Below are 23,289 nucleotides of genomic sequence, written 5' to 3'. Positions count from 1 at the left end.
AAATAGGTTTTTCATTTTATCAAGTTTAAATTTAAATGTGTTTTGAACAAAATGGGTAGTCGACGAAATTAAAATTTATTTGAAAGACTTGACGAGATAACAAAATAAGTCCAGATTTACAAATTGTTAGTGAGATGCAAGGGAATTTTAAAAAGTGAATTGGTTCATATAATTTTTCTCCGCTCTGTTAACCACAGGGTAAAGAACCGATAAAGAAGATTGATTTCCGGTTACTGCACTAATCCACAGCTACATTATCCACCGTCAAAAATGCAATAAAATTAAAAAATTTTTTATTTAATTCGTTATTGCTCCAAGCGCCTCATTTACTCGCGATTATTTTTTTTTTTTAATTGCAAGTGGCAATTGTTGTTTATGGAACACAAAATGGAATCAGAGAGAGATTCCCTGAGGCCCAGTATATATCAAGATTAAGAAACAGCTGAGATGAACATAAAGGGAAAATGTTGAGAGAAACTTTTCAGTGTATATGCGTATAGTATTAGATAACTTGATACATTTGAGATAAACATAGAATGAAACAATTGAGAAAATATCTTTTCGAAACGCTATTTACAGTATATTTTCTAATTACATCGACAAACTATCTAGTCCATTCTCCCACCCGTTATTCAGCAACGTCTCAGTAAAATTCATCAACAAAATGGATGAACAAGAATGAGGCGTCACTGCAGAATTGCAATCGATTGGGCTTAAAATCATCTTTTAGGTTTACCTATTTAAAAACTTCGTTAAAGTTTGCACATAGCACTTAAAAACTATATCAAACAATTTGCCTTCAAGTTTGTTTAGTGATGAAATTCATTTATTCTGAAGTCGTTTTTGGATGTTCTTTCTATGATATTTATGATGTCCTCTAGTTAGTTTTCTGAGTATATTGTTTTGGAGAACATATAGTTTATTAAGTTGATATAGTTTATCAAGTTGATATAGTTTATCAAGTTTATATAGGTTATTAAGTTGATATAGTTTATAAAGTTAAGAACTATATCAATTTGATATAGTTTGTAAAGTTAAAAAACTATATCAACTTGATATAGCTTATAAAGTTAAAAAACTATATCAACTTGATATAGTTTATTAAGTTGATGACATTGCAACATACTGATAATGCAAATGTTGAAATCAGCCTAATCATTGTTAAATAAAGTATGCCTCGCCTCTTAATAGTTCAAAACATTTATTTATGTATTATTTATTTATAATTGAAATAGACGCAATAATAATATAAAAATCGGGTAATTGAAGTTGTTAAGAGTATCACAAGGAAAACAGAATTGCTTAATGATCAAAGCACCAAAAAATGAGAAGAAAGAGGCATAATGAATGGTTTGGGAACTATTCCTTCAGCTCATTAAGAAGAAAATTTTCGTTCTTACAGTAACAATCAAGATAACTAAAACAGAGGTATAGAGAAAATTATAGCAAAGGCAAGAAAATTTATTTTCTCTTGTTAGTTAATAGTTCTAAGTACTTCCTTGTTAGTGAGGACTTTATTTATTTTACATATATAATGTAAATTGTTTCAGAACTTAAGTCTCAAACATTAATGGTGATTATTATTTAAATAAAAAGTATGACTAATAATGCGTGTTCTATATTTCATCTGATTCTAAATAAATTATTTATCAGTGAACCGAAACTCATTTCATTATTTCAAAAGGAAAAAAAATTATACATTTTTACACTTCTATTGAAAAATTACAATTATGACCTCTATGTAAAAACTTTTCTCCCCTTACTTAGCATGTCAGACATAATATATAACACTGTTTTATTCCCTTTACCTGAAATACCGAATATTGTTTAAGGTGGGCGCGATGAGGCCGATTCTAAGTCTTATACCATTAAACTCTAGATTCAACTCATCTCAATTAGAAAATACAATATCATTTACGAATACGAGGCGTGACTAAAAAGTAAGTTCTGTTTCGTCTTTCGCTGGTACGCGCATGAAAACACATGTCTTTCGTCTTTCCAGAGACACTATTACAGTCCTATTGTGGTTGCATTTACTTTTGTTAAGGCTGTTTTTCAAAGGCTTTGCAGTTGCATGAAATTATACATTTATGAGAATAATGTTTTTTTTTCATTACTGATCTGAATTTGCAACAGTTACTCATGACCATTAGGTCAAGTTTAGCCATCTTTAGCCAGCTCCCTCTATGCTTATTCTGAAAATGGCGCAAAACGTAAATACGGAGAAAAGTCACTGTTTTAAGAAAATGAAAAGCGTTGGTCGTCTAATTTCTTTTAATATTTAGAAACTTACTCCAATGCTGCATTATGTGGACTCAAAAAAATTTGCTAAAAATTAGAATAAGGCATTGATTTTGATAATTTTCATCTGGGTGGAAAAATGCCGCCAAAGTTGGCAATTTTTTTTAAGAAAGTTAAAGAACTTTTTTTTAAAACATTTCAGTTATTTGTCCTTTCTATTGTTCTTTACAGCAAGATAGCACATACAGTTTAAAATTATAGCTTTGCTTCAAGTGTAAGGCACTTAAACTGTGGCTTTTTTTATTTTCCTTGTCTTCTTAAACGCGAAGAATATTAAGCCATTTGCAATTTATCGTCAACTTACGGAGATTTAATGTGACTATGTTATAAGTTGTGGAAAGGTGAAAAACTGTGTTTGACAACTGAATCACGAAAGCGCCAATGTGCACACAGAGTAGGTAGCGTAAGGAGAAATGTTTGGTGCTTGGTTTGAGCGAATGTTGGTCTGGATGCAAAAGTGAGGGAGAAAATTCGTGTAACCTAAACGGTTCACATTAAATTTGCTTTGTTGTGAATTTTCACTAATTTCAAAAACTTTTTCGTGAGATTGTTAAAAAAAACTGCGGTTAGAAATGGCAGCCTCCGCTGGTGGCAACTTTCTTTGAAGAAGGTGTAGACTAGTTGTTTTACCCGCTATGACAAATGTTTGAACAACGCTGGTCAGTATGTAAAAATGATAGTTTCTAAAATGTTCTTTCAAGTAAAAATAAATCGTGTTGTGAAAACAGAAGCATTTTTATGCTAGTTTTATTTTTTCAGAACGGTAGTTACTTTCCGGCCACACCTCGTATGTAGAATGAAATTTTGTTATCTTTTACATTAGATAACTTTAAGTATGTATTTAAAAATGAACAAAGTTCAGGTTTCAGAAAATAGTAATAGCTTGAAATGCGTGGATGAAGAAATGGACATAATTCGAAATGAGTGACTGTGAAAATAAGCAATGCTATTTTAGCATTGTGCAACGCATTATGCTATTATGCAATGCATTTGATTCTTATTCTGAAACAACTGTTATGTATTTTTATTTATATTTTACTTTATAAGAAATAATAAATGAATAATGATTATTTTTCATATTCAATAAGTGTTTAGTGCTAAGAAAAACACAACTTAATCCTTTTATTTGACAGAAAATCCTTAACTAGCCTCTTGCGCCTTGCCATCAGTCACCTAAAATGTCTTCATTTCCTGAGGCTAATAAAACCTTTACTCAAAATGTCAACACAAAACTTCTGCTGAACCATGTTATGGACTGTTCGGGTCTTCTCTGGGAGAATTCTAGTAAAATACTCATATCAAAGGACTCTAAAATCTGATCTAACATCGTCAGACTAGATTGTAGATTAGAAAGCAAAAAAAAATGAAGAAATTTTTAAGCGTTTTTTTTTTCGAAAGTGACGTATGTAATAAAAATGTGAGCTCTTTGTCTAACATTAGAAAGTTATTATTTCAAAAGTTTCCCTAGCACGCAGTTTTAGTTATGTCCTTTTTTTCGAACCCGCGCTTCATCTATGTCCCTTTTTTTTAAAAAAAAAATACTGATTTTGAGTTATAGTTATTAACATACTTTTCAAGTTGTGTCCATTTTCGTAAACGAACATTTTGAGCTGATCTCAAGTAAAAGTTCCCCGTTAATCTGCATTTTTTTATTATTTATTTCTAAGAATACTCCACCTACAAATACAAGCTTAAAACCATTTTAAACAAGCTTATTCGAGTGTAGAATTCCATGAAAACGTTTAAAATGTTGTGACGTCACGGCATTATGCATAACACGAATTGCGTGTTTATACTTGCGTGCCGGTGATAGCCTCAAGAAAGCTGTGAAAAGTTTTAAATTTTTGTAGACATATTTATAACTCCAATTTTGTCCAAACTTGGTATTTTCTTCATTTACTGTTTCTTCCTCTTGTAAATAAAGTAAAAGCAGTTTAAAATTAACTATTAATTACAATTTTTTCATATATATATATATATATATATATATATATATAAAGGTTATTTTTAAAGCTAGTAAACGTGCAGCAACGAAATAAATTTATTTTTAATACACAAGACATAATATAGTTTAGGATACTATATATATTTCTTACAAAATCATTAGAGTTTTGTTTAAAATAAAAAGAAATATTCTTTTCTATTGAAAAACGTTGGTTAAATAGTTCCAGTTGAACAAAAATCCAAAATTAAGATATTTTTAATAACTATCATGGCTCCCAAATCACTTAATATATTAGAGTTCGGAATTCTAAATCGTTCGAAAAGTTTTATTTTATCATTTGTACCCTCTCACTTCTAGTGTGTATTGTTATGCAATGTATAGTTGAAATTAAATTTTGTTCAACAGCGTCTGGATTGAGAGGTTCATCCTTTTCACGTTGATAAAAGAAAATGATAAATAAATAAATAAAATAAAACAAAACTAAAATCACTGATTTGATTTTTGCAATTTTCTTATTTTCGCCTAATGAGTCTTGTTTTTCTGATTCGTATTTATTAATCGCGTAAACTAAATTAAATAAAACAAAACTCAAAAAAAGGGTACAAAAAATTGAGGAAAATGGGGAAACGTGAGAAATGCTACAACAAACTAAGGCTCCTAACTATCAGAACTGACCTATCAAGCAATATTGGAGCAAACAAGTTCGCAAGTTAACGTTATGTTAGTATTGTGCCTATGTTAGCTCTTTGCTCCAAAAATAGATGATAAGTCGGCCTAATTACAACAAACCAGCGAGATACTGTATACCCAACCTATTACAAAGCACGTTAATTATGATTTTCTTTTATAGAAAATAGAATTATCAAGATTATGGACTTAGAAATAAAAGAATTTTCGCTGTTCGTATTAAAGCAGTGAAAAAAAACTAAATACGATGATATAACAGTTTAAAGATATAAAATAGTTTAATCACGTTCTCATCGTGACATTTCAAATTAAAAATTTTTAAAAAATAGAGAAATTTACTATATTTGTTTCATAATTCATTAGTCAGTTTTTATTAGTCACTATAAATACTTTAAAAATTATTTTAAAATTTGTTAACAGGTAACAAACTCAATGGAATGTGGTTTAAGTAAAACTAAAATATTAATACCTTTAAAAAATAATTTTTAATGATATTTTTAATTCGATATTGCAAACAAACATTGCATTAAAATTACTAATGTATGATTCATGAAGTAGCTGGCTATTACTACTATTATAATGAATAATCAAATGAAACTATAATGAAATAAAGAAGCTTCAACGTTGTGTCAATAATTTAGTTTTTCAAAAATTAAATAACTTGAACGCATATAAACTACGTTTAATTCACATCGAATTCCTTCGACGACACATTATATTTCTCACGTATGTAAAAATGCTTTCGTCAGATTTAAATGAATGCTGTGTTGCACCGCCATCTAGGAGCAATACTTCTAGTTGTTCGGACAAATCCAATTTTTCTTAGAGAAGAGAACAAACTTTAGCAATGATGAGATTTTGTACGCGCCGGAAAAATCAGTGGCGTGCAGATGTCCTTGTTGTAGGTGTGCTGAAGTCCTGGAAAAGAAAAGTGTAATAATGAGGTCTCTGGAGTGAATAAAATATTAAAACTAAATAAAAACATTGCAATGACTTTTTACATACATTACAGGTGTTCTATGTGTGAACCCTTGATCACACCGCATACATCAATGCGATAGTCCCGTTCCTGCCCGGAGGCATGTAAACTCTCTTTACACACATAGTATCCCCAAGAAATTTTGAGCGCGCTGATTGGCTTTCTCGGCAACGCCATCTGTGACGTATGGCTATTTCATTCTGCCATGCTTGTTATTTTCAGCATAGAGTGATTTCTATACTCCAGCTTTTGTGTACAAACTTGAAATGTCAATTTTTTCAACAGAGAAACTGCCTTCTTCATTTAAAAATGAAGTAAAAAATATATTTCTTCAAATATCATTACCCTTAGAAGTAATGTTCTAAATTTAGACGATTGCAATAGGTGGGTAAGGGAATTTGGGAACTTACCAATACGAAATGGATTTCTAGAACATCCAAACCTCATGTAAAAAGGTTTGTTTGTAGGTAAATAACTAGTTTAGTTATTTTTAAAAAAAATTTGTATTTATTTTTTATGGGAAATGCTTTTTTTCGTTAAATTTATGATTATTACATGCATGAATTCTTATGAAGCTAATTTCCTTCTAATTTATTGGTTAACATTGAAATCGAATTTAATTGCCTTGCTTAATCCTTATACTCACTATAAAATGAAAATTGAGTAGTTTTCACTTGATATTTATTTAATTAAATTAATATTCATCGAATTAAATTAATATTTAATTTATTTTTTGTGGATAACTAAAACTAAATTAGAAAATTTTTGATTTAAGATGTATTAGTGGCGCCATCTATTATTATAAATTAAAACTAAGAGATGTGCATTATGCCTACTGATTTATAACTTATTTTTAATGTTTTTTTTTTGTTTTTTTTTAATGTTTTATAATACCGAAAAATTATTAATTGGCATCTAAGAAATCAAGCAATTGTCTTTTAAGATGCCTCTTTTATTATTTTTTGATTGCATAATTCCCATCAAAATAAAAGTCAATGATTATGAATTGTCCATTAAAATACCATAAGTAATTAGAGAATAAATTTACGAAAAATTCCCTCTTTTCATTCTAGTACATTTCTATTTGGATTGTAAATATTCTTTTATTATTTAATTGCAGGAAATTATTTGTTTGTCACCACAGTGCGTTTATGAAAGTGCCACAGGAGAAATGTAAAAGAAGTTTCTCAAAAACTTTTAAAATTTTTTTGCTGAATTATAATTAAATTTTTTTAACATTTTAGAATATTTTCCTCTAAGATATGATAATATCTTTTTTAAGTAATCAAACATAATTTTAAATTTTTTTATATACATTTTAAAATCTCATGTAATAAATTCAAACTTAACTGAGTGGTTCTGCAATCATACTTAATAAATTTAAGTAAGAGTTTTTAATTTCTAAGTGAATAAGGGTATTCACAATGCTACTCAATTTGAATATTAATCAATTCTTATATATATTTTGCATAAAAGCTAACATAAAATTCATAACATTAATGTTAAAAAATATTAGCATAAAATTTAAAGCAAATTAGATTTAAATGAATGTGTTATTATTAAAATACAATTATTAACGCTGTTTAATTTTTTGAACAAAACTTTAACATTTGTCATAAAATTAGTATGAGAAATATACTGGAACTGATTTATGATTAATTTACATTTTGGAAGCAAACTACGGAGAAATGTTATTGAGGAGGAGCTACAAAAAGACTTAACAGAAGGCAATGCCGAGAAAGCCAATCAGTGATCTCAAAATCTCTTAGGGATACTATGTGTGTAAAGAGAGTTTACATGCTGCCCGGAGGGAATTATGAATAACCCTGTATATATATATACAACTCAAATACATATTTAAAATTTATCTTTATGTAAAATCTATGTGGAAATTGTTCTTTAGTAAAATTTTATTGTTTAGGTTAAAACAATTTCTCTCTTGATTTTAAATTCTCTTAAATGGAAAAAAATTAAATTTAGTGACCTAAAATTTTTTTTTTTGAATATCACATTTAAGCTCAAGGAAAAATTTTATTACTTGATAAAAAATAATACTATCAAAGTAGCAACCAATTTTTTGATTTAATAATCTTACCTTTTCGTCCTGGAGCTCATTCTTAATGGTTCGAGGGTGTGACCTCAAATATACTAATTAAATAGAGCAGGCGATATTCTAAGCTTCAATATCAGATATAAAAGCATACTTTCTCTGAATGCCTTTTTTCCCGACGGATTGAAATCTCTAATCCCCCGAAATATAGGAGAATCCCCCGAAATACATCATATAGTTGCTGAGAAATCGAATTTAAAAAGCACAACTTTATTAAAATTCTGTAATTCAACGTGGTCCGTTTTGTTTTTCGTATTTTAGATTGTTGTCACCTACCTGCACACTTCAAAAACTAGTATCAATTTTGATAAGTAAGGGCGCTTTTTCATTACACGACACGATAACGACAAAACGGATCCGATTGTCGGCGAACGACATAGAATCAAGTAAAATACATGGTCAGCAACGGAGCGCTTTTTCACTCACCGATACGATAACGATTATGTCGTATCCGACAAGGCGATATCGTTTGTCGGAATCAAATGTCGGTTAGGCAAGCAAATTTCTCCTCAAATCGTGGCGATTTTATTAGTTTCCTGTTTTATCTCCTCTTTTGATATCATTATTTTATTCTTTTAATCAATTTTAATATTTTATTAGATCATGTCAAATGTAAAATTCGAAAATAAAAGTTTTATATAATTTATTCTCATGTCTGGTTATAAATTTTTAATTTCATGAAGTTGCATTTTTTACATTATAATGAGGTTGAAAGACGTAAACAATCATAAAAGTTTCATTGAAAATTTTTATAAATTCATTATATGCTTTAATGAAGGGATGGTATTTTTTATAATAGTAATGGTTTGATAAGAAGGCAAATAAAGACCCTTATGTATTTCAAACAGAACTCGATCTAACTACTGGTTTCTGCTTGATTGAATAATATAAAGTTTGTTCCCTGATTCAACTGAAACATTTTTTTGAAACATGATAGAACGGCTTCATAAGATAAATTTGATAAAACTCATTTAAAAAATCATCTAAAAAGATTATTCTAAATGAAACTGATATTTTAATTCGATTTGAAAAAAACGTTATTACTTTAAGGCATTTAAAGAATTTAAGTAATGTTAAGTGATTAAATACATAATTTTAAGTGTAGATTGGCGGCACTTAAAAACCGCCAAATCTGAAGCTGCGGTGGCGTTAATACGTAAGTACCATTTCGTGCACCCAAAAACGTTTCTGCACTGCTAGCTTTTTTCTTCTAAAATAAAGTAAGAAGTTTGAGACGACGATTATCATCCGGCATATTTAAAGTTTGCAGAAAAAAATCACAGCAGAACACAAGCAACTGCTCACTTGTTGGGTCTTTGTGCCAACTAAATTAAATGAATGCCAATTTACGATACTACCAATAATTTTATCAAAAAAATGACATTTTATTTCTTAAACATTTTAGAACACAACAACGTTAATTATATATCTAACTCCGTTGCCAAAACTAAAACTTATAAATTTTCAAAACACGTTCAAATAAATTATTTAAATTTTATGTCTCTACACACTCAAGCTGAAAACATTGAATGAACAAAAATTTCTACTTCTCGGACTAACGATATCGGACAAGTGAAAAAACAATTGCTTAAACGATCCGGCAACGACATTGTCGTTCACCCATTTGTCGTCCGATTTTGTCGGTATCGTGTCGTGTAATGAAAAAGCGCCCTAAGAACTGAAAATTTCAGGTAGTATTCGTTTTCACCAATGAGTTACAAATTTTTGTTAACAGACTTCAAATCTAAATATATTTAATAAAAGTTATAAATATATTCTAGTACTATGACAATTCAAACCAAACATGATAGAATGCAATTTTACTACTTTAAAATATATATATATATATATATATATATATATATATATATATATATATATATATTTCTCTCTCTCTCTCTCTCTCTCTCTATATATATATATATATATATATATATATATATATATATATTTCTCCTCATCTTCATCTACCATTCAACTACATGGTCTATTATGGAGATAGAGAGCAGTAATGACGCCCCCTTTTCTAAGTACCAAAATATGCAAATAACATATGCTTATAACCTGTATGTATCACATAATCATTGTTTCTCCTCATCTTCATCAACCATTCAACTACATGGTCCATTATGGAGATAGAGAGCAGCAATGACGCTCCCTTTTCTAAGTACCAAAATGAGTAAATAACATATGCTTATAACTTGTATGTATCACATAATCATTGTTTCTCCTCATCTTCATCTACCATTCAACTACATGGTTTATTATGGACATAGAGACATTCATCAAATAACTTGTTTTTATTACAATGTGAACTTTATGGAGAAAAAAATTTTTAATTAAAAATTTGCTTTTTACACGTTGCTTGTAACTTCATGAAGAATGGGAAAAGGGCCGAAAGCATCCCGAGTTGCCCAATTAATAAATTCAGTTCAAACAATCATGCTCAACCTGTTCACCACATATTACTTATGTGATCTACTCACCATACAAATTGTACATATTGTTCATAAGTTCCATCTTCATTTCGTGTTATCAATGTTCAACTTATTCTCCTATGTTCTAAATGACCAGTGGGCCTCCTGCTTCAACCAAATCGATTTGCATTCCAGTATCACATTGTTCTAACTAATCCACTTTTACTCACTGAATAAGAAATGGCTAAATTATTTAAATTTATAAATACTTATGATCCTGCTATCACCCAGCATCATTGGTTAATTACGATTAATTTTAAAAAGATTTTAAAAAAATGGCTGCTTCAATCATATCATTACTAATTTTAACACAAACTGTGTACTACAAACAAACTGTGGCGTACTTACATATTAGTATCATAAAGATTCTTTTAACTATGTGATATTTTAGAAATGAGAGCTTTAAAGCTTATTTTACAGAACTAATCTAGGAAAAGTAATTTTTTAAAACCAAAGTTAAAACTAATGGGAGAAAAATAAGTATTTAATTTTTAAACATAAACATTCCACTCTCTTCAAATTATTACTTTTCTCATGATTGCTATATTAAAAATCGGGAATAAATTATTTGAAATTTTAAAATCGTGAAATATATAATCAAATTAATAAGAATAATTATTTTCTTGTTGCCCTAATAACATTTAAATTTATAATTATTGCCTCTTTTTGTTTTATTTGTCTTTTCTCTTCCACTTAGCAGTTCAGATAAGAATTACCAGTAATTCATCTTTTTTACTATCACTGACGATCCTCTTGACAAATATGAATAGTTCAAGTTTAGCAAAACTAACACATTCATGTCCTACATCATATATTATTACTGCTATAATTGTCTCTATATAGATCTGAAATTATTAGCTCTTTGAATAATCACTTTATTTGTGTCTTAAACAAAGACAAGTTTGATATATATCTATGTGACATCTGAAATAATAGCTAAACAGAATCAAAGAAGCTAAAAACGAAACTGAAAAATAATTATATTTTAACAGTATAGAAGCTTTATTAACAGACGAGAACTTTTTATCTATCTATTTCTCATGATTAAAGTACGACTTCGTCTATAAATCATCTTAAATTAGTTAGAAATATAATCTTTATAAAATGAATCCATATTGCGCAGTAAAATGACTTTTGGAAACCGAAATACCATCTTCTTAGGACGTTAACCTTAACAAAGGAGTCTGGATATTATAGATCACATGAATAAATAAAGCCATTAAAGCCATAGAATAAAGCCATTTGGTAGTTAAAACAGTGGGCATTCGTCTTTAGAAAACGAAGATATTAAGTTAGCTGAAGGGGCTTCAGCTCCCTGTATATTTTGTAAATATTTTAATTTATTTTGTGCTTTTCTTAATAAACTTTCAGTAAAAATGATATGGAATCTTCATTCTACAGAAAGAATATTAAAATTGACTTCAGTACAAATTGGATCGATTAAAATTGTATTTGAACTCATTATTTAAATTATGGAAAATTAAGGTAAAACGGATCCACTACTGAACATAATGGAATCAATACAAGCCGAGACCTCCATTTAAATTTTATCTCGTTTGTTCTATCATTTCTCCCCTAATTCAATAAGTTACAACTTTTAAAATGCTTAAAGGTAAAATAAAATAAATAAGTTAAAAGAAAAAATAATTTATTGCATAATTACAAGTCGATTAGAAAGCATAACAAAGCCAGTGGAAACTACATCAAGTAATGCTAGCATTGACGGCAAAACAAAGTTTTGAAGTTTAAGCTCCAAAATGATGCATAAAAAGCCACGATTTGCATTATTTGTTCGATATTCTTCCAAATTTATCTCGAATATTACCACTTTCCAACACTAGCATGCATTAAAACCACCTCCCAAATACCTTTAGCAGAAGTTTTCGGGAGAATGAGACGAAAGAGAACCTGGAACGTGAAAGAGTGATAAATCACCCTCTTCTCCGGATAACACGAGAAGAGACAAAACTTGCCCGGGACTTAGCGGCGCCCCTCTGCCCGAGTTTCCTGTCTTAATGACAGCTTTAAGAACGATTTTCTAGTTGGGAAATCGTCTCCTGCTCCTGGGAATTGATCGAGTGCCCCCTCCTTTGGGGTAATCGGGGCAAGAATTATTCGAACCGGATGGAACGATTCTCCACATCCCAGACAGAAAAGGGGCACTGAATTGACCGCTGCAGTTCCGGAGTAAGTTTAAGGTGTTTGATTTACGCTCCTGGATGCATTGCCATTCAAAACTCACTTTAAAGTTTAAATGAAAGGGTGTTATTTCGTTAAGGTTTGTGCGGTAAACTAATAATTATTTCTAAGAATAGTTTAAATGCGATTCTATTCCGCTGGATGTATATATATTTGAGCATGCATGCATGCATGCTGGTGCTCAAAATTAAGAGAACTTTTAGATTCGGTTTTAATGAAATTCTGTATGAACATTGAATAAGAAGAAAAAAAATAACAAGTTTACTGTCATAATACACATACATGATCACGCCTGTTACTTCTCAGAGTGAAATAGTATGAAACAGTGGTTAAAGAATCAAGCGCTACAGTAGTGCAGTTGGTAAAGGCTTCACTGGTTTTGCTAAGTTGGAGCTGGTGGTTGTGAGTTCGATCCTGGAAGCCAACTGAACAACCGACGTGTACAGATTTAACACGCAGCAATGTGCATGTTAAATCTGTAGTGACTTAAAGTCCTCTCGCTGGTTGTGGTGTAAAAGTTCGGTGAAAGGGATACCAGCTTAGGTGTTCTTCCACCGTCTGACTAGGGTCAAAATTATGTAGCATTCCTATTATGGCTATTAAAAGATAGAGCCCTGAAAAAACGAAACTAGGTGCTTAGCCATGGTTGCTTGATGTGTAGCCCCATATATAGGTTTGGAGATAAGTGTACCACCAGTAGCTCAGGTGAAGTCTACTTCGTTTGAACGGGGTCGAAATTACGTAGATTCCTACCATGGTTTCTAAAAGATAGATCCATAAAAAAGGTACAAAGTGATTAGGGTTAAACAGTTTATGGTTCTTGCTGTAGATATGCCGACTTCACAAGTACGTAGTCCCAATGATTCAACAACACTGTTTTCAACCATTTAATGGTCAGTGAATAATTATTAGTAGCAACCATCTGCATTTGAGCGTCCCTGCATGCTCTAATAATAAAATAATACTATAAATAATGCATAAGTAAAGTGAAACACAAATAATACCTCAAAAACAATCTTACTATAGTTCTGATTCTATAATCACGAATCTTCCACCAAACACAAATTACTTATTCTAAATATATCTGTGTTTGGAGGAAGTTTAAATGAATATGAATAAAAGTTTTAAATTTAGAAAAATTATTCCAATTTGGACGAGATTATTTCAATGAAACGCAATTTAAATACTATTACTTGATAATCAGTTAGCCGTCATTTAGTATATTTGGTGGAACAATGCGAATTTTTTTTTAATATTATTATTCAATATAATGTAATAATTTTCTAACATGATTTATCATCATAGATATTTAAATTAAATTTCCTTTGTTTGTTAATAGAGAGGATAAATTAAGTTTTGCTAGTTTTGAAAGAAACATTGTTTGAAAATTTTGCATAATTACTTGATTAATACTATTACTTGATTATCAGTTAGCCGTCATTTAGTATATTTGGTGGAACAGTGCGAATTTTTTTTTAATATTATTATTCAATATCTATTATATATAATTCTCTTACGTGGCTCCCAAATTTTGGCTGTATTTCTTTTCCGCCGATGGCAACGTTTGCTTTGTTTTGTTTACGTTTTGAGAACACCAAAGCATTCTGCCTTTTAATGATGTGTTTCTGATCTAATATATATAATTCTCTTACGTGGCTCCCAAATTTTGGCTGAAGTACTGTACAACTAAATAAGATTCTTTTCACAACACTTAAATATTTACTTTATTTTCTTCATTTATAGAGAAAACAGTCGGCAAAGAATTCTGTTAGGTTAAAAAACATTTGGCTAAAAAAATAACGAATTCTAAAAGAAATAAAAATAAACAACTTATAAAATTAAAATGCTGTTGCCAGCCATAGATTTTTTTGAAAGTTAACTTAGCAACATAAATCAAAATAACTTAGAAGCGCAACTAGATCAAAATTATGATACCTGAGCGCTTAACGTAACAAATCCTTCAATTCTATAAGTGTTGTATCGCCAAATGCCCAAATTAGCAATTGAGTTTTTAAAGAAATTCTATAAACAGTTTTATATAAACAACCTACTTCTACAACTGTTTCTTGAAGAACTTGGCTAATTGATTAAAAATATTGTTTTAATTTTACAGTACTAACTTTACTTCTACTTTCATTATTGCTATGACCCTCTTTCATTGCATTTTACAATCTCATGCTAAATTTGAGGACTTTAAGTTGTTTTGTGGTTGAATACTGACATTTAGAAATGTGTACATAAAAAATAATAATATTTAGAGGTTAAGAGTTGCCTCAGAAAAATTTGAATTGTTGACATTGAATTTAACAATGGAAACAATCGTTTTTGTGAAAAATTGAATTGTATTGTTGACATCAAAATTAAAAATATTGTGTTTCAACTTAACAATACTACCTTAATTTATACTGTAGAACTGCCTCGGAGAAATTTGAATTGTTAGCAATGACTTAAACGAAAAGTTTTATTTTAACTGACAAATACTATATTATAATTTTAACTTTTTCTATGACTATACTCCTTTTCTTAATCTTTTCTTTGTTTTTTTATACATTTTATATTTTTTGTGATAAAATAAAAAACTTATAGTTGTTCTGCTTCAGAACACTGATGAAAACGCAAAATGATGGGCTTCATCAACAATCAAAAATATATACATTTATTTTACAAATTCCACATTATTAGGGTGGCGCCCTTCAGAGAATTAAAAATACAAAATTATCTTCATCAAAGCCGATGCTTTACATCCGGCGTTCAGTGGCAGACTACTATTTCATATTGTTTTGCAACACATGGTTTTAGCCCTCTGTTGGGAAAGACTTTAAAACAAAACTTACAACAGTTACTTTTCTCAACAACTGATATTTAGAATAGTGTGATTAAGAAAAATATGTGAACTGTTTGCAATTTCAAATTCATATTGAAATGTACAGGTTTGGAATTTTCTACAGTGAAAAGTTTTCGGAACTTCAGTATTCAAAAAAGTATGCAAAAGCTAGACGTTAAGAACGTATCCAATGAGCGAGTAAAGCGAGCATTGGATTGCGAAGCAATCCGAAATGAACTGCGAAAGCAGTTCCGAGGGGTTGGTGAGCGCCAGCGAGCAGGGGGCGAAGCCTCCTAGTAATGTAATAATTTTCTAACATGATTTATCATCATAGATATTTAAAATAAATTTCCTTTGTTTGTTAATAGAGAGGATAAATTAAGTTTTGCTAGTTTTGAAAGAAACATTGCTTGAAAATTTTGCATAATTAACAAAAAAAGATTATAGATTTAACTGAGAATGAGGAACAAATAAGGAGAATTTTTATTCTAGAATATACCATTTTTTATTATAAAGGTTTTGTAGGTATTATAACTACGATTAGGGTAATCATAATCATGCTCGTAATGTTAAATTAATTTTCTGTTTTATAAAATGCTGAAAACCGAAAATGAATTTCAAACTGTAAGGGAAAAAGTACAATTTTTTCTTCATCTTCAATTTTAGATCCATACGTCAAGGTTTCGTTGATGTGCGAAGGGAAACGAGTAAAAAAGAAGAAAACCTCAGTGAAGAAGTCTACGCTGAACCCAGTTTATAACGAGGCCCTCGTCTTCGATGTGCCAGCAGAGAATATCGAAGACGTCACTCTGGTCGTTAAAGTGATCGATTACGACAGGTAAGTAAGAATTCTGGCTGCTCAATCCCAGGAACGAAAGATTTTTCTTTTAACTCTTTTTCCCGAACGATTTTATGACACCTCATCAAATTAAACCAGGAAAATTCGTAAATTCTTAGTCTTTTTTTCCTTCTTATTTTGGTGAAAGAATGGCTTTTAGAAATCAAATCAATTGACCTAAAAATGAGTTGATGTGTGGCTTGCAACGGTGATTATTGATCGAGAAAAAAAGAAAAAATATTAATAAATAGCCAGGCTCAATCACGATATTAAAAAGTTTTTAAAGGAGTTTTAATTTTAAAGTGCAATTGAGTTAAGACACCGTGTTGTCATTGTGAAGGACTGAGGTTTTATTCCCGGTGGTGGCTTAAAGCCCACTCAGATTGATGGGAGGTAGAAACGATCGAAACTGATTGCGTTAGTCTCGATAAAATGTTATCAATGATATATTAGTCTCTGAATTGTGATTGAAGTGTGACTCCTGATTGCCTGTTCTGTATATTTACTGGCTATGATTACATCCAGTCTGTCAATAGAATCGGAATAGCAGCATCTCAATAAAATTTTTACCTCATGCGCTATTAGAGGATAATTCTATGAATGGATGGTACCTCCTTATTTCCTCCAATTTAAGAAATGTTGATACTAGAAATACTTATCCTTTAAGTATTTTACATTTATATTGGACAGCAAGAAGGCGTTTAGCGGATCGGTCCAGGCTGGGCTTAGGATAAAAAAAATGTCTCGAAATTTTTGAGTCTAAACCACCATGACCCTCTTAGTTCATAACTAGCTGTGGCGGGTTTGCTTAAAAGATATTAATTATTGCAACGCTTGGTGTCGAAAATTTTTTTTTGGAAGAATTTAAAAAAGAAAAAAAATTATAGGTTTTTTTTAAGTCCCATATTGACAACACAGAATAATATATTGAAGTTTCTAATATTATAAAGTAAATACAACAGTGCAATCAGTCATTTAAGAAAGTGAATGTTATTGATTTCGTTGAATAAAGATGAGTTATTCAACGAACTTTATAACCTGTTTTGCACAGTATAAGAAGGTAAGCCCTGGTGACTCAGGGGATGCAGCGTTCGCCTCCCAGTGAGGTGACCCCGGGTTTGAATCCCAACGATGGCTGGTCGATACGAATTCCCCAACCGGCTCGCACCGACCACAGTGCAGACGTAAAATATCCTTAGTGGTAGACGGAACATGGGTTAAAGTCCCCTTGTTGTCAGGCTAACCATGTGAAGTTTTCGTGGTTTTCCTCTCCACGTAACGTAAATGTGTGTTAGTTCCATCCAAAAGTTCTAAGGAAGGCAAATTTATTCCAATACTTAATCCAGGAGTTCCCTTGTATTCTGAATTGGGTTCAAAATTGCAAGGATACGGAGGTGAACATTGGTAGTTACAAACTCAATATTGGGTCGGCTATCCCTACAACGGTTATAATTATTTGTGCTCAAAGTTAAGCTAACCAGTATAGATTCATCACATACTTTTGACCTTCATATAAACTCGGGGTCATTGCCCGAGCACATTATTTCGAAATCAATACATTCTCAAAGGGAAGATTAATGTGCATTATACATCCAAACATTTAGAATCTACGATCGATCTTAAGATGGAAATTAGTCGCGATTTTGTCTTAAGATTGAAATTTTGTCTAATTAGATAAATACTTAAAGATACTTTATTGTTAAATAATAATGATCTATTTAAAGTATTTGTGTTCTCGTGTTGTGGAAATATGTCGTAACTCATTCACTAACTTATTACTTTACAAAGCAGCGATCTCAAAACCCTATTTTAATTTATTAAATTAATCCTCAAGCAACACTGCATAATTAATCGTTGTCAGAAACTAAGCTAAGAGGAAATTTTTTAACGTAAACACCCTAGAAGAATTATTAAAAGAATAAACATTCAGAATTGTTAATTTTTACATTTTTATTTCATTTATTGAGAACAATTTAACCAATTTCATTCAAATTTTGTATTTTAGAACACGAAATCGCACAGATTAAAAAATTTTAAAAATATTTCCAAACTTCTTGTTTATACATTATTAAGTTTACACATTTTGATGGCTGTACATTATAATATTTTCACAAAAGATGGCTCTACGAACTGGAAAAAAATGTAACAAAAATGTTTTCTGAAGAAAACCATTTGCAACATCAACAACTACAACGTACGGAGAAATGAAAAGAATCTTAACACACAACTATTCAAATACACTGGTTATCATAAATTAAGGAAAAATCACAAAAATAGCGATAACTCTTTCAAAAGTAAGCCAAACCGTGCAAAATTTGCATATGTTGTCCACTAAGAGTAGCTGAGTAAAATTGCAATATGCAAATTAGTGGCGCTGCACTCGGCTTACGTCATCTGCCTGGAGCATAAAAGTCCAAGTTTGAGAGAAAGCACACAAATTTTACTGTGATTGCGACATTGAAAATCTGAGATAGCCAATTCGTAATAATGACCTCTAGGCATCATTTGCCTGAAGAACTACGATGGAGAGCCATCGGGAGACTAGAGGCAGGGCAGAGTCAATCAGAAGTGGCAAGATGGCTAAATGTGAGTCCATCTGTGGTTCATAGACTTTGGAGGCAATTTCAAACCACAGATTCGGCATCTAGGAGGTTCAGTCAAGGACGGCCAACTGTTACGACCAGTGCCGATGACCGATATTTGACATTAAGTGCACGCAGGAATAGAACCGCTACTCCGACACATCTTAGATCCTCTCTTGCTGCAGCCACCGGAAGGTTGGTGTCAACGTCAACTGTGCGCAGAAGGCTCCACGAAGGTGGTCTGTATGCGAGACGACCAGCCATTTGCGTGCCGCTCACATCACGCCATAGGAGAGACCGTTTGCAGTGGGCCCGACAACATGTCCACTGGACGTCAGATCAATGGAGGCCTGTTCTCTTTACGGATGAGTCCAGGTTTAGTCTAGAAAGTGACAGTAGACGTTATTTGATATGGAGAGAACCTGGGACCCGTTATCATCCATCAAACATCCGTGAAAGAGATGCATACGGAAGAGGCAGTGTCTGTGTTTGGGGAGGCATATCCTTAGGAGGGCGCACATACCTCCATGTCTTTCCAAGGGGAACCGTGAATGCTCAGGTTTATCGAGACAACATCCTTGATGCTTATGTGCGCCCATATGCCGGGGCAATTGGTGATTGCTTCCTGTTACAGGACGATAATGCAAGACCACACAGAGCTCGCATTGTTGATGATTATCTTCAACAGGAAACAATTACTCGCATGGAGTGGCCAGCTCGATCCCCGGACTTGAATCCTATCGAGCACGTTTGGGATGCTCTAGGGAGGCGTGTATCTGCCATCAATCCGCCCCCTCAGACCCTTGCCACGCTTGCAACTGCTTTACAAGAGCAATGGCTCTCACTTCCTATTGAACTGATAGACCGCATAATTGAAAGCATCACACATCGCTGTTTGTGCTGTATTGCTTCTAGAGGCAATCATATTCCATATTAAAGGTACTTTTTCTATTGCAAACCGATACTTCCAATTTGTTTATTTTATACATGTGCTAATTTCTATACTACTATTAATGTCTGATAATTTCTTTTTATGTTGTTTAATACCTTACTATGTGTTGTATATTGTGGGTAAGTTTCATAAAATTCCATGTGTAATTTCTTGAGTTATCGCGATTTTTGTGAATTTTCCTTAATTTATGATAACCAGTGTATTTCAGTAGGAATGATCTAAAGTGCAACAAAAAAATAGTGTTTTATATCTTTTCCAGTTAGCAGCTTCATTTGGAAAATTTTGTAACTAATTGTGAAGTTTTAAATGCAAATAAACAACTCTTTTCCATAACAGAACGCTGCAAACCGTAAATTTCTGTTTCCTTTCGTTTTTCTCTCACAGATTTGTTTTAATTGTTTGGTTATGTTTGAGATATTAATTTACTAAACATAAATGCACCATCATTAATACTTACAATGCCTTCAGATAAATTTTGAATTTTGCAGAGTGGGAGCCAACGAAATGATGGGGTGTTTCGCCATCGGAAGCAGCTGCATCGGTCTAGGTCGAGACCACTGGATAGAGATGCTAGACAACCCTCGCAAGCCTGTAGCTCAGTGGTACACTTTACAAGAATCTTTGTCCGGTCTTACTGTTGAGAAACTACCTGTAAAATCATCTCCCATCAAATGCATTAGTATGAGATGACTGTAACTGTGCTTGCCATCTAAAATTGTAATGGCTCCCTTTACTGGACGAAATGGAAGCTGGGACAACCTCTGAAAAGGTTTACTGTCCGTTTTACCATGAGTGGGTCTCCCGAAACCTGCTTGCTGATTAAGCTTGTTAAAATGATTCTCTCATCCCATATGAAGCTGTTCTGTTTTTCATCCCTCGTGTGTTTGTTATCGTGCATCATCATGGATGAAATGGAACTGGAGTATCACCTGAGACACATGTAGATTAATGTATGACAAAACATATTTGATTGTTTCATGCTAGATATTTACTTGAAGTTACATCTTTGTTTCGCTCAGCTCATTTGTGTGTAAAAAGATAACCATTATTTTTAATAATTTTAAGCAATCCGTTGACTCGATTCCATTACAGGGTAAGTAACTAAGAATCATTTTTTCTAAAATTGAAGACAGCTCGCAGTTTAATTAAGGTGAACTAACCTTCTGAACAGCATTATTATTATTTTTTACCATGCAACACACTTAACGATGGTGTGACTAATAATGCGGATTTCAAAGTGAACGCTTTGTATTATGCAAGGACAGAACTTCAGCAAAACTCTAACTTGCCTTAATGTGCAGTTAATAAATCTATAGCCCACGATATTCTTGAGTTGAAATATAAACAAAATATTTTTCCGCAGAATGCTAATACAACACTGTTGAAGGAAAAGGATCTGCTACACTAGCATTCTAATTCCCTTTCACTTATATAACGTATCGATATCGATAGCAGCTAGCAATGCTACTCAATTTCAGATTGTGCACACAGTAGTCAGTGACACTGCGTTTCTCTGCTTACATATCTGACTTGAAATGTAATATAAGTTGCATCGTGTCGCGATTGCATTTTTTTTCTGGTTGAACTGCATCTGCGTCAAAACATAGAGAAAACTGACAAATAGCATTTAATTTGCTGTGTACTCAGTAGTTACGCGACACCTCATTTTATGTGCTGCCATCTATGCGGCGTGAAATGTAATATAAGCTGTATCGTGTCGAGATTATATTTTTTTCTCGGGTTGAACTGCATCTGTGTCAAAAGATAGAGAAAACTAACAACTAGCGTTTAATTTGCTGCGTACTCAGTAATTACGAGACACCTCATTTTATGTGCTGCCATCTATGCGGCGTGAAATGTAATATAAGCTGTATCGTGTCGAGATATTTTTTTTTCCGGGTTGAACTGCATCTGTGTCAAAAGATAGAGAAAACTTGTTAGCGTTTAATTTGCTGTATCGCTGCTAATCAGGGGCCAATTAAACTGTTTTATGTATCAATTTTTGGCAGCATGATCCGCCATTACTTACCCTGTCTGGATGTTGTGATATTGTATTTGATTGTTACGTGCTTTTTCATGTTTCAAAACTTTACGTTTTCACTGTGTATATACTTGTGCTAAATTTTAAACCATATCAGTTGTTTCATTTAATGTTTCCTCACATTTGTTAAAGGAGTCGTACTTTTCAGGACAATACCCTAATTAACTAATAACAAAAAATATTTCATCATCTGTATCTGTTAACATTCGTGATAACTTTTAAAATTTGTAAAGTTATATTGAAAAAAATCTATTTTTCATGAGTTTTTAAAAATAAATTTAAATGTAAAGCAGAAGAATAAAACTAATTACTCCCATTTTAATTTTTACGGGGATATGTCATGAAAAGTTCGGACGCTTGTTTGCTATCTGAGATGGACAATTATAAATTACCTAAAAAAAAAAAGAAAGAAATTTATGATAGCTATGATATAATGATCATAGCTATCTTAATTATATGTATAATTATTATTAAATTCTTTGTTTTCTCTTTAATCGTAAAATTATACTTCAATAGCAATTTCTATATCTTAAATATTTATTATATCCATATATTCATTGATATATTTTAGAAAGGTTTTTATTTTTAAACATTATCTTCCTTAAAAATGTCAAACTTTAAAAAGATATGGATTTATTTAAGATAACTTTTGTTTTGTTTTCTTTACCCTTTCAGACCTGAAATTGTTTCTTACAATTTGCTGAAATTTTCTGCGAATGCGAAAGGTTTCTGCTCGTTTATGGCTTTAATTTTCCGTCTTCCTCACCATTTTATTCTTAGCATTTTATCTAGTGGATGAAACACACTTTTGTCCAGTAATAGAACAATTCTTTTAAAATATTTGAATCTAAAATCATGCAACTACATTTGACTATAATTAGGATCTAGAAGAAACGAAGCAACTTAATTTAACGTTTGACTTAATTCGAATGTAAATTACTGCCTCTTTATGTATGGGTTTAATGTCGAATCAGTACAATCATAAAAATGGTGAAGTTAATATCTGCGGTTTATGGAATTAATGGTTAAGCCAATATTTAAGCTATATTCTTTATAAGTTTTAGCTATTTTTTTTTATTTCAAAAATTTACGAAAAAATTATTATACTAGTTTAATTTAAATCGATACAATGTTTTGTGGTCTTTTTGCTTTTATTTTTTATAAGGGTCGCACATATTTTTAAACTAATTAAAAGGATTAATTTTATATCAGTTTTAAGTTCGATAATTTATAAAATTAATGCTTAACTAAATTACAAAATAAAACAACTTCAGAGAATTTCTTTTTTACTAGGTTATTTATGAATGATTATCTGAGAAATTATTTTATGTAAGTTAAGTTTGGTCTGGAAGGG

General features: G+C 31.3%; 1 protein-coding gene across 1 annotated transcript in view; it reads left to right on the top strand.

Moving 5' to 3' along the window:
* Positions 1-22,348, top strand: part of LOC107448120 (synaptotagmin-6) — a 186,087-nt gene extending 163,739 nt beyond the window's left edge. Inside the window, exons 8-9 of the mRNA XM_087151573.1 lie at positions 16,189-16,360; positions 20,383-22,348. Of these exons, the coding sequence (XP_087007699.1) occupies positions 16,189-16,360; positions 20,383-20,584 (374 nt within the window). The 3' untranslated portion in view covers positions 20,585-22,348. The remainder of the gene's footprint in view (positions 1-16,188; positions 16,361-20,382) is intronic.
* The last annotated feature ends 941 nt before the right edge of the window (positions 22,349-23,289 follow it).

The sequence above is a fragment of the Parasteatoda tepidariorum genome, chromosome 9 (assembly GCF_982258835.1).
Source record: "Parasteatoda tepidariorum strain Cologne lab strain chromosome 9, Ptep-v5.0, whole genome shotgun sequence".
NCBI lineage: Eukaryota > Metazoa > Arthropoda > Arachnida > Araneae > Theridiidae > Parasteatoda > Parasteatoda tepidariorum.
Note: the sequence above shows the minus strand (reverse complement) of the source record. Positions and strands in the feature narration are given on the sequence as shown.